The sequence below is a fragment of the Neoarius graeffei genome, chromosome 14, assembly GCF_027579695.1.
Source record: "Neoarius graeffei isolate fNeoGra1 chromosome 14, fNeoGra1.pri, whole genome shotgun sequence".
In the NCBI taxonomy this organism is placed as follows: Eukaryota; Metazoa; Chordata; class Actinopteri; order Siluriformes; family Ariidae; genus Neoarius; species Neoarius graeffei.
Genome location: NC_083582.1, coordinates 6047440 through 6059540, shown reverse-complemented (window position 1 = coordinate 6059540; position 12101 = coordinate 6047440). Strand labels below are relative to the sequence as shown.

Here is a 12101-nt window from a genome sequence, read left to right as displayed (position 1 = left end):
TCTTAAATTTAGAAGATGGAAAGAGACAGTCAAATTTATGACATGGAAAAGGAGAGTCAAATTTACGAGATAGTAAGAGAGAGTCTCGAATTTGCGAGATGGAAAGAGAGAGTCGAAGTTAAGAGATGGAAAGAGAGAGTCTCGAATTTACGAGATGGAAAGAGAGTGTCTCGAATTTACGAGATGGAAAGAGAGTGTCTCGAATTTACGAGATGGAGTGTCTCTCGAATTTAAGAGATGGAAAGAGTGTGTCTCGGATTTACGAGATGGAAAGAGTGTGTCTCGGATTTACGAGATGGAAAGAGTGTGTCTCGGATTTACGAGATGGAAAGAGTGTGTCTCGGATTTACGAGATGGAAAGAGTGTGTCTCGGATTTACGAGATGGAAAGAGAGTGTCTCGAATTTACGAGATGGAAAGAGAGTGTCTCAAATTTACGAGATGGAGTGTCTCTCGAATTTACGAGATGGAAAGAGAGTGTCTCGAATTTACGAGATGGAAAGAGAGTGTCTCAGATTTACGAGATGGAAAGAGAGTGTCTCGAATTTACGAGATGGAAAGAGAGAGTCGAATTTACGAGATGGAAAGAGAGAGAGTCGAATTTACGAGATGGAAAGAGTGTGTCTCGAATTTACGAGATGGAAAGAGTGTGTCTCGGATTTACGAGATGGAAAGAGTGTGTCTCGGATTTACGAGATGGAAAGAGAGTGTCTCGGATTTACGAGATGGAAAGAGAGTGTCTCGAATTTACGAGATGGAAAGAGAGTGTCTCGAATTTACGAGATGGAAAGAGAGTGTCTCGAATTTACGAGATGGAAAGAGAGTGTCTCGAATTTACGAGATGGAAAGAGAGTGTCTCGGATTTACGAGATGGAAAGAGAGTGTCTCGGATTTACGAGATGGAAAGAGAGTGTCTCGGATTTACGAGATGGAAAGGGAGAGTCTCGGATTTACGAGATGGTAAGAGAGAGTCTCGAATTTACGAGATGGAAAGAGTGTCTCGAATTTACGAGATGGAAAGAGAGAGGAAGTTACGAGATGGAAAGAGAGTGTCTCGAATTTACGAGATGGAGTGTGTCTCGAATTTACGAGATGGAAAGAGAGTGTCTCGGATTTATGAGATGGAAAGAGAGTGTCTCGGATTTACGAGATGGAAAGAGAGAGTCTCCGATTTACGAGATGGAAAGAGAGAGTCTCCGATTTACGAGATGGAAAGAGAGAGTCTCGAATTTACGAGATGGAAAGAGTGTCTCGAATTTACGAGATGGAAAGAGAGAGGAAGTTACGAGATGGAAAGAGAGTGTCTCGAATTTACGAGATGGAGTGTGTCTCGAATTTACGAGATGGAAAGAGAGTGTCTCGGATTTATGAGATGGAAAGAGAGTGTCTCGGATTTACGAGATGGAAAGAGAGAGTCTCCGATTTACGAGATGGAAAGAGAGAGTCTCCGATTTACGAGATGGAAAGAGAGAGTCTCGGATTTACGAGATGGAAAGAGAGAGTCTCCGATTTACGAGATGGAAAGAGAGAGTCTCCAATTTACGAGATGGAAAGAGAGAGTCGGATTTACGTGATGGAGAGACAGAAGTGAATTTATGGGATGGAGAGAGGGAGTCTTAAATTTACAAGATGGAAAGAGACAGTCTAATTTATGACATGGAAAAGGAGAGTCGAATTTACGAGATGGTAAGAGAGAGTCTCGATTTTATGAGATGGAAAGAGTTGAATTTACGAGCTGGAAAGAGAGTGTCTCGAATTTACGAGATGGAAAGAGAGAGTCTCGATTTTATGAGATGGAAAGAGAGAGTCTCCGATTTACGAGATGGAAAGAGAGAGTCTCCAATTTACGAGATGGAAAGAGAGAGTCGGATTTACGAGATGGAAATAGAGAGTTGGATTTACGAGATGGAGAGACAGAAGTGAATTTATGGGATGGAGAGAGGGAGTCTTAAATTTACAAGATGGAAAGAGACAGTCTAATTTATGACATGGAAAAGGAGAGTCGAATTTACGAGATGGTAAGAGAGAGTCTCGATTTTATGAGATGGAAAGAGTTGAATTTACGAGCTGGAAAGAGAGTGTCTCGAATTTACGAGATGGAAAGAGAGAGTCTCGATTTTATGAGATGGAAAGAGTTGAATTTACGAGCTGGAAAGAGAGTGTCTCGAATTTACGAGATGGAAAGAGTGTGTCTCGAATTTACGAGATGGAAAGAGAGTGTCTCGAATTTACGAGATGGAAAGAGAGTGTCTCGAATTTACAAGATGGAAAGAGTGTCTCGAATTTACGAGATGGAAAGAGAGTGTCTCGAATTTACAAGATGGAAAGAGAGTGTCTCGAATTTACGAGATGGAAAGAGAGTGTCTCGAATTTACAAGATGGAAAGAGTGTCTCGAATTTACGAGATGGAAAGAGAGTTGAGTTTACAACAAACAAAACTTAAATAGTGGTGGCACGGTGGTGTAGTGGTTAGCGCTGTCGCCTCACAGCAAGAAGGTTCTGGGTTCGAGCCCCGTGGCCGGCGAGGGCCTTTCTGTGCGGAGTTTGCATGTTCTCCCCGTGTCCGCGTGGGTTTCCTCCGGGTGCTCCGGTTTCCCCCACAGTCCAAAGACATGCAGGTTAGGTTAACTGGTGACTCTAAATTGACCGTAGGTGTGAATGTGAGTGTGAATGGTTGTCTGTGTCTATGGTGGGGTTTACATTAGACCGTATCCACGGATCATTAGATTAACGTTTTTAAAACGATTAGTGTGCACACAGCAACGCCAATACACGGATACGCTCGGCTCTGCAGGCATCCTGCGCTCCAAATCACTCCGCCCTGAACAGCGAGTGCCCTCTGGAGGGTGCGCACTCCGGCCCTGCGCAGCTCACAGAGCGCGCGAGTGGAGCGCACGAGCAGTGATTCGGGACTGAGCCGCTGTGTGTGTGATCCCAGCGCAGATCACTTACCACTTGCAAGTGGAAGGATGGCAAGCCTAAAGACAATCATAACTACACAATGGGCAGTATTTGCATCAGTATTTGCAGTATTTTCATACTTTTATACTCTTTAATGAAAGGTGATACAAGGCGGAGGTCCGTGCCGTTTTTCAGCAGTCGCGTCACATGACCAACGCCAGCGAATCAGGAAGGTGGATGTCACAGTGACGTTGTTCAATGACGACGCCAGCTAGAGCTCAGCACAGCGTATCCGCGTATTCTCAATGTTTACACAGCACCGGACCAGACACGATCTGGATTGAATACGTGGACCCTGGCGGATTCCCGTTTCCCGGCGGTTTAATGTAAACGGACAGTGCATCCGCGAAGAAAACGAGACAGATACGTAAACTTGGCCTATGTGTCAGCCCTGTGATGACCTGGCGACTTGTCCAGGGTGTACCCCGCCTTTCGCCCGTAGTCAGCTGGGATAGGCTCCAGCTTGCCTGCGACCCTGTAGAACAGGATAAGCGGCTACAGATAATGAGATGAGAAAACTTAAATAGTTTTGTATCCAACTCTCCTCCTAAAGTTCCTGTAACTCAGCCGTGACATCTATTGTGTAATGACGTTGATCCAACTTTACAAAGTGAAATGATCTGGTTTCTTAAAAAAAAAAAAATATATATATATATATATATATATATCTCCCTATTTTTCCAAGTTTTGTTTCTTGTAAATTTCAGACTTTTTTTTCTCACAAATTTATCACTTTACAACCTCAGAGATTATCTGATTTTTTTCCTGTGTGTGTGTGTGTTTCAGGATGCTGGGGAGATGGTGCGTTCCTTCGTCGGTGGTTTGGAGCTGATTGTTAATCTCCTGAACTCCCCGAATGTGGAGGTGCTGGCCAGTGTGTGTGCAGCCATCTCCAAAATCGCCAGAGATGAGGAGAACCTGGCTGTGATCACTGAGCACGGAGTCGTGCCGATGCTCTCCAGCCTCACCAACACAGTGAGCTTTAACACACCCTCACACTGCTACATAAGCAATCCCACTCAGAGTGATGCTGTCGTAGGAAACTAATCAGCGGTGGACCGGTGTGATGAAGTGGAGTTACTGTTCCGACCCTGGAGCTGATTATTCACGCGCTGTTGTGTTTTCTTTCTTTTATCACCGGTTTTTATGCCTCTGTCACTCGGTGGGTGTTTTTGGGTTGGAGGGTACAGCTGGAAATCTCGGTGTAACCAGCAGGTGAACTGACCAGATTTTGGAATTTGAGCCAAACAGGGTGAAGGTGACGTGTGTGAAATGGAGTTTAATGCTGTGTGAGCCGTACGCACGAGTGAAATGAGGGATTATATTCGATGGCGGTTCAGGCAACCCCCTCACGTTCCACTTTTTATTCATTCAAGAGAAACGTCAGACTGTTTATCCATTTATACTTACACTTTCTCTCCTTCCACTTTTCCATAACCTTTCCTTTCTGTTCATTTTGCTTTTCCTTTCCTTCCACTTTTCCTTTCCTTCAACTTTCCTTCCACTTTACCTTCCGTGTTTCATTTTCCTTTCCTTCCACTTTACCTTCCACTTTTCCTTTTCTTCCACTTTCCTTCCACTTTTCCTTTTCTTCCACTTTCCTTCCACTTTTCCTTTTCTTCCACTCACCTTCCGTGTTTCCTTTTCCTTTCCTTCCACTTTACCTTCCACTTTTCCTTTCCTTCCACTTTTCCTTTCCTTCCACTTTTCCCTCCACTTTTCCTTTCCTTCCACTTTTCCTTCCACTTTTCCTTTCCTTCCACTTTACCATCCGCGTTTCCTTTTCCTTTCCTTCCACTTTTCCTTTCCTTCCACTTTTCCTTTCCTTCCACTTTTTCCTTTCCTTCCACTATTCCTTTTCATTTCCTTCCACTTTTCCTTTTCTTCCACTTTTCCTTTCCTTCCACTTTACCTTCCCTTCCACTTTTCCCTCCACTTTTCCTTTCCTTCCACTTTTCCCTCCACTTTTCCTTTCCTTCCACTTTTCCTTCCACTTTTCCTTTCCTTCCACTTTACCATCCGCATTTCCTTTTCCTTTCCTTCCACTTTTCCCTCCACTTTTCCTTTCCTTCCACTTTACCATCCGCGTTTCCTTTTCCTTTCCTTCCACTTTTCCTTTCCTTCCACTTTTCCTTTCCTTCCACTTTTTCCTTTCCTTCCACTATTCCTTTTAATTTCCTTCCACTTTTCCTTTTCTTCCACTTTTCCTTTTCTTCCACTTTTCCTTTCCTTCCACTTTACCTTCCACTTTTTCCTTTCCTTCCACTTTACCTTTCCTTCCATTTTTCTCTCCACTTTTCCTTTCCTTCCACTTTTCCTTCCACTTTTCCTTTCCTTCCACTTTTCCTTCCACTTTTCCTTTCCTTCCACTTTACCATCCGCGTTTCCTTTTCCTTTCCTTCCACTTTTCCTTTACTTCCACTTTCCTTTCCTTCCACTTTTCCTTTCCTTCCACTTTTCCTTTCCTTCCACTATTCCTTTTCCTTTCCTTCCACTTTTCCTTTCCTTCCACTATTCCTTTTCCTTTCCTTCCACTTTCCTTTTCTTCCACTTTTCCTTTCTTTCCACTTTACCTTCCACTTTTTCCTTTCCTTCCACTATTCCTTTTCCTTTTCTTCCACTTTTCCTTTCCTTCCACTTTACCTTCCACTTTTTCCTTTCCTTCCACTATTCCTTTTCCTTCCCTGTATGTTAAGGTCATATGAGACGTACACATTACTAGAAAGAAGGGTTAGATTAGCGCACGCATCCCCTTCTGCTTTATTACTGTATTAATTAAAGACTGACATGTTGTACATTTTATCCGTTTATAGTTGTATTTAAAGTTATGGAATATCCACAAAAAATCCCTTCTGTTACAACAGCCATAAACATTTGTTCCCTCGCCAGACTCTCTCTCATTCTCTCTCCCTTGATGTGAATGAGATTAAAATAAAAGCCCACACAGCTGCTCTTGTTCCTGAGAAGCCCCGCAGCGTAAACTCCTCGGGTCTGAGAAGTTACTGCTGCTGGAGATCTTTCCATTAACGTGCTCATGTTAAACAACATCAGAAGAAGAAGAAGAAAGCTTCACCGTTTCATCAATCAGACATCTTTATTATTAGTTTCTTATTAGTCTGAGATTATGTGGAAATGTCCACTGCACAAATGGTTACTATGGAAACGATAATGTATTAACGTACAGGTGCATTTACTGAGGCTTGTAGCTTCACTACTGTCAGAGCTGCTGTTATGGGAAATTAATTAACGTTCTGATCAGACTGCAGTGTGAGCTCAGATACAACCTGCGTTCTCATTTATTACTCGAGTTCTTGTCCAACTTCTGATGAGCTCTGACGGGACGCGTGCTACTGTTTTTTGCCTCCGGCTGCAGACGGATGATAAGTTGCGGAGGTATCTGTCCGAGGCCATCGCTCGCTGCTGCGCGTGGGGTTCGAACCGCACGGCGTTCGGCGAGGCCCGAGCCGTGGCTCCTCTAGTGCGCTACCTGCACTCGAAAGACCCGGAGGTGCACCGCGCCACAGCTGAGGCCCTCTACCAGCTCTCCAGAGACGACGACAACTGCGTCACCATGCACCAGAGTGGCGTGGTCAAGGTACAGCACCCTCCCACACCTGGAGGATCACACACAGTTATTTAGTCCTAATTAAACTTGAATTTTATTTTCTCAGCAGCCAGGACGTAATTGACGTGCAGTCGTTTGTTTGCTTGCTGTTTTTGTTTGTTTAAAAAAGTTGAAAGAGTGACATCACACTAGATTTTTGAAGCCTAAAAAGATCTGAAACAGATTACCAATAAATAATGCATCCATTACCAATTAATAAAACCTAAAAACGACACTGACCTCACATTTATTATTGTTATTATTATTATTACAGCATTAATGCACTTTTATTCTTTTCTTTATTTATTTCTGGTTTTTAAATGCTTTAATTTGCTATAAAGGTTTATAATTGTATTATTAAATTAGTTCACAGCTCGTTAGAGTATTTTCAGATAAAATCAGTGAAACATCAGTGTGATTCCTTCAGATGTTTCACTTCACAATTTACAAATATGTGTCAGATAACGTTATCCAGGGACACATGTCGGCCCGGGGGCATTTTGAGTTATTGACAGATTCAGAAAGGACAGTTTCTAAGCTTTCCAATGATGCCTTCCATGTGGAGATCTGACAATATTTGAAGAACGTGTGGCCTTTTGAAAGTGTATACTTCTTAAAACAGAAAAGGGAAAAAATCGCCCTCAAAGTTTTCCATCTCAGCTACTCTGGGTGTAGGGCGGGCACATAATGGTGCTCATTTGCATGACATTAAGGAAAACCCTACCCCCTACGATGCTACTTTCATGTAAACAAAGATCACCACGTCAATTTTCCTTCCATGCAAAGTATGCCCAACACAATTATGAAGTACACAAATAAGTCCTAAAGTATACTTTAACGTTTTGTGGTTGAAAAATTACTCACACCGTAAGAAAGAAAGATAGCACGATGATGACACAACTAACACAACGCTAGTTTCATGTAACCAAACCACAACACTCTCCGTTACATGCAAAAATAACCACACAGCCTTAGATTAATAAACTCACCCCATCAGAAAGAGAAACGTCGCCTTGCACACACCAATGCCTCCGATAGAATAATGTAGTCCTAGAACACTTCCTTTTGGTTGCGTTTTTTTTTTGCTAGAAATGGTTATCTCCGATGTAAATACCGAGTGTCTGTTTGCTTTGCGGTGTTTCAGCTCCTCTGCGCTCTGTTTAGTAACTCATTCCATAGTGAAATCACACACCTGTATGCAGCTTAAGTAGCCACGAGCTCAGCTCGTATCATACAGCTGATTGGCAGAAAAAAAAAAAAACAAAAGACTTAAATCATCATGTGAATGGCCCATATGGTAATTTACCCACACCCCCCAGCAGGCTACAGTCCTGACAAAAACGAGACAATTTGCAACAAAAAATGTATGCTTTTCCAACAAAACAATCTATTATCTGAAATACTGATTGCATTCTTCAAGATCTCAACTTGCACATGATGGGAAAAAAAAAACGAAAATCACAAATTTAAAAAAAAAAATGCTTCTTTTGCGATTATCTCGGATTCGTTTCGGCCGACATGCGTCCCTGGATTCGGTGAGGTGTCACATATAACAGCGATGAAGAAAGGAAAGTGTAAATTATTATTTTGCTGCAATTTCTCGACATATTTTGTTTTTCGGGGTGATGCAGTCGCTTTTATACAGCACGGTTAAATTCTTGAATGAGAAAGCGTGCACTCGTTCTAATATGCTATCTGTTCTATAGCAAGAGCTGTATGGTGGGCACTCCACGCTATAAAAAGGTGTGCGCGCGCTGTATATCAAATAAAAGTGTGTGATCATTGATGTGATGAAGTTTTCTATGAGGTAATATTTAAAGGAGTCTCCAGTGTCAGCACTTTGAACAGTTTTTATGTTCACAGTTTCTCAGTAACATGAGGAGCTGCGTTTTTTTTTTTTTTGTCTTAACAGCTGGTGATGGAACGACCGTTTATAGCTGCTATAATGTAAGTGAGAACAGGAACTAACTAGTTTCACAGACGTTCCACAACATTAAATGTAACTCTGTCCTGTATGTTTATTTACTGTTTGATTATTTCGAATGCGTTAAGAAGGCAAGAAACTTGTCCACTAATTACCTTTTGGCAAGGTGCACCTGTTAATTGGAAAGTATTCCAGGTGACTCCCTCATGAAGCTGGGTAAGGTAATGTCAGTAGTGTGCAAAGCGTCAGATATGTTCCAGATACTAATTCAGAGTTTTGATGTCTTCAGTATTGTTCTACAGTGTAGAAAATACAGAAAAACCTGTGAATGAGTAGAGCAGGGGTGTACAAACTTTTGATTGGTACTATATGAATAATCCATGCTGCCCCGATAACCAGCGTCTACAATATTGGATATTATTCTATCCACATTCACTGAATGAGCAGTCGTGCACTCTGATTGGCTACTCTACTACTAGGATATCAGCTCATATACCGTGAGTAGAGAAAAACAAAATGGCAGCTCGCATCAAATCAGATATATCACTTTGTTATAAACACTTAAAAGAAACAGAAATAGCTAAATATAAAAGAATATCTGTCCGTCTATCCCCCTGTCCCCCCCCACACACACACACACAGTTTTTCCTGTTCCACACTCCAGCCCACTCGGTGGCAGTATTGCACCTTTAAGTTGGTTTGCCCACTGTCAAAAAAACCCTAAAGAAGAAGAAAATGGTGGAGTGTTACACTGAACCAAGGCGGCACAGTGGTGTAGTGGTTAGCGCTGTCGCCTCACAGCAAGAAGGTCCTGGGTTTGAGCCCCGTGGCCGGCGAGGGCCTTTCTGTGCGGAGTTTGCATGTTCTCCCCGTGTCCGCGTGGGTTTCCTCCGGGTGCTCCGGTTTCCCCCACAGTCCAAAGACATGCAGGTTAGGTTAACTGGTGACTCTAAATTGACCGTAGGTGTGAGTGTGAGTGTGAATGGTTGTCTGTGTCTATGTGTCAGCCCTGTGATGACCTGGCGACTTGTCCAGGGTGAACCCTGCCTTTCGCCCGTAGTCAGCTGGGATAGGATCCAGCTCGCCTGCAACCCTGTAGAACAGGATAAAGCGGCTAGAGATAATGAGATGAGATGAGATGAGATGAGATGTTACTGAACCAACTGAGGATGAAATAAAAACTCTACTTGAAAACAAAATACAAAAAAAAGCAACAAAATATCGATTAAAAGTATTTGATGGTAAGAACGTATCTTTTTTTTTTTTCAAAAATTATTGCATTTTTCACAAATTGCTCCTGTCATTTCACCGGTTTGTTTACATTCTGAGGGGAAATGATTTTGTCGGACATTTTGTATAAAGTTTTTATTTATCAAATTGGCAAACAATAAAAATGCTGCGTTTCAAAATCCAGTGACTGTGGAGAGAATAAAACAGTTATTCCACTCAATCTCGGTGCTACGCGCCTCGTCGGCTCTCAGCTCATGTACGACTTGATTTTGTGGAATAACTGTTAAATATTGTCTAATTTATGTTGTTTAGTATCACACACTTATTGCGTTGTTGTTTTTTATTATTATTCTGTTGTGGCGGCTTTTTGTTTGATTTATTTAAACTCATTTCTGACTTTCTGTTCATTTCCATCAACAAGGACTGCAGCATGTTAACCTTTACTGAAGTGTAGCTACTGTGTGACATTTACTACACACACACACACACACACATATATATGTTATTTCCAGCCTGGGCCTCTCTAGAGAACTGTTCCAGCCCCCCCTCCCACTACTACTACTACTACTATTTTTTTTTTTTTTTTTTGTGACGTGTGAAAACATCACTAATAAATCTCGAAAGGCTGCAAACTGTTTTCAGAGGCCTTGTGGAGCGACGAGGGCAGACAGAACAAGGCTTCGTTTTCTTTCCCGTCCAGCGGAAGCGTGAGCGCGTTTTCTAACCGTCATGGGAATTGGGCTGAGCAAACAGAAGTTTGTGTGTGCTGAGTGCCGCTTTTCTCCGCCAGTCCCACCGCTCCCAGGATGCCAGGGCAGAAGAGCACGCAAACGCTGTCGCTTGGGGAACGGTTGCTAAGCGAGCGCCTGGAGCGGGACAGGGTGGAATGGCAGCGTGGTGTGTGTCTGGATCTCAGAAGGCTGTAAGAACGCAAAGTCGCGAGACGCTTAACCTCTGAGTGACAGCTATTTGAAGCGGCTGCGATGTCTGGATGCCATATAAATATTAATACGAGTTCTCCAGTAACAAGCACGAGGCTGTAAACCGTGTAATGTTCTGTACGTCATGTACGAACACGCAGAGGGTTTATAGGCACTGCTGGGCAAAAACCTGGCACGAAGAAAAGCTTTAGGATTTGTGGGATGTGTATGCCAGTGTGTGTAAATGTAAGACTGAAGGCTTTGTAGAAAGCACCGCTGCATGTTATAATAATTAGTCAGTAATACATGCGTGAATCTCTGAGACGCGCCACTCAGACGCTCAATTCCATCATGTCAGCAGGGGATTCGTGCTGAAATATTTTCATCCTCAGTGCCATTACTTTATTTATTTGACGATCCTGGACAGAACTTTATAGTACAGAAGTTATATTTAGCCATAAATGCTGATTTTTTTTTTTTTTTGAGAAAATGTTCCTCAGCATTGATTAACACGATGCACCGTCTTTAATATTTCACCAGAGCAAGTAAAAAGAGTGAAATTTTTAGGGGAAAGAAACAAATTAGTATTTTACCACATATACCCTATTGAGGTATTTCACTCATGTGACCAAGTCATGTGATGCTGCCATTTTGGACGTCACGGCTCAAATCAGTTTGAATGCGAGGAAGGTGACAAACGAAAAACATAAAAGAAAAAGGAGCGAGATGCAGAAAACACCTTCACTATCCAGCGACGTAGGGCATTTACAGGGCGAGCAGAGGGAGAGGTATTTGCAAAAATTGAGGTTAGCAGGCTTAGAGAACGACGTTTACCTGCTTCCACCAGGATTGTTCACTGACGTACGGAAGTACACGAAGCCCTCGTCTTTACCTGACTTCGGCCCACATGATCTGTATACCTATGTCGTTAAAAACCCATCGCCATACACAGGTATTGATCTGAAAGCGTATAAGAGTTTGGATGCCTACAAATATTTTATGTCAGGCTGGGTAACATGCCTACATCAGCGGGTCGTCCCTGGAGCCGGTGGTCGCCATCTTATTACAGCTAAGGTTTGTTCACATTTTCATTTACTTTCGGTCCTCAGGATAAACAAAATGTTATTAAATGTCATTGAAATAACTTCTTAGTCTGTTGAGACATGGCCCGTTATAAATTTGCTGTTACCAGGCAATGACCAAGAACTGTATTATTAGGGTCGGTGTCTGTGCTGTAGCAGTGTATTAGCAACTAGCTGTTAGCACTAGCTAATGTCAACAACATCATAGCTGGTATGTTACTGTAGCAATGTTTACGTTCAGTCATTTGGATGACTGTTAAAACCTTTCAGCCTCAAGTTTTTCCTTTACTGGATTTACTGGTTTACTGAGCCAACGCGCGCTAGCTGGCAAGCCGGGAGCCAGCGCGTGCTAGCTCAGTAAACTAGTAAATACAGTAAAGG

At 42.6% G+C, this 12101-nt stretch overlaps 1 protein-coding gene across 1 annotated transcript in view; it reads left to right on the top strand.

Moving 5' to 3' along the window:
• odad2 (outer dynein arm docking complex subunit 2) overlaps window positions 1–12101 on the top strand; it is a 178544-nt gene that overhangs the window by 149911 nt on the left and 16532 nt on the right. The window contains exons 17-18 of the mRNA XM_060938718.1: window positions 3747–3935; window positions 6334–6555. Coding sequence (XP_060794701.1) covers window positions 3747–3935; window positions 6334–6555 — 411 coding nt within the window. The remainder of the gene's footprint in view (window positions 1–3746; window positions 3936–6333; window positions 6556–12101) is intronic.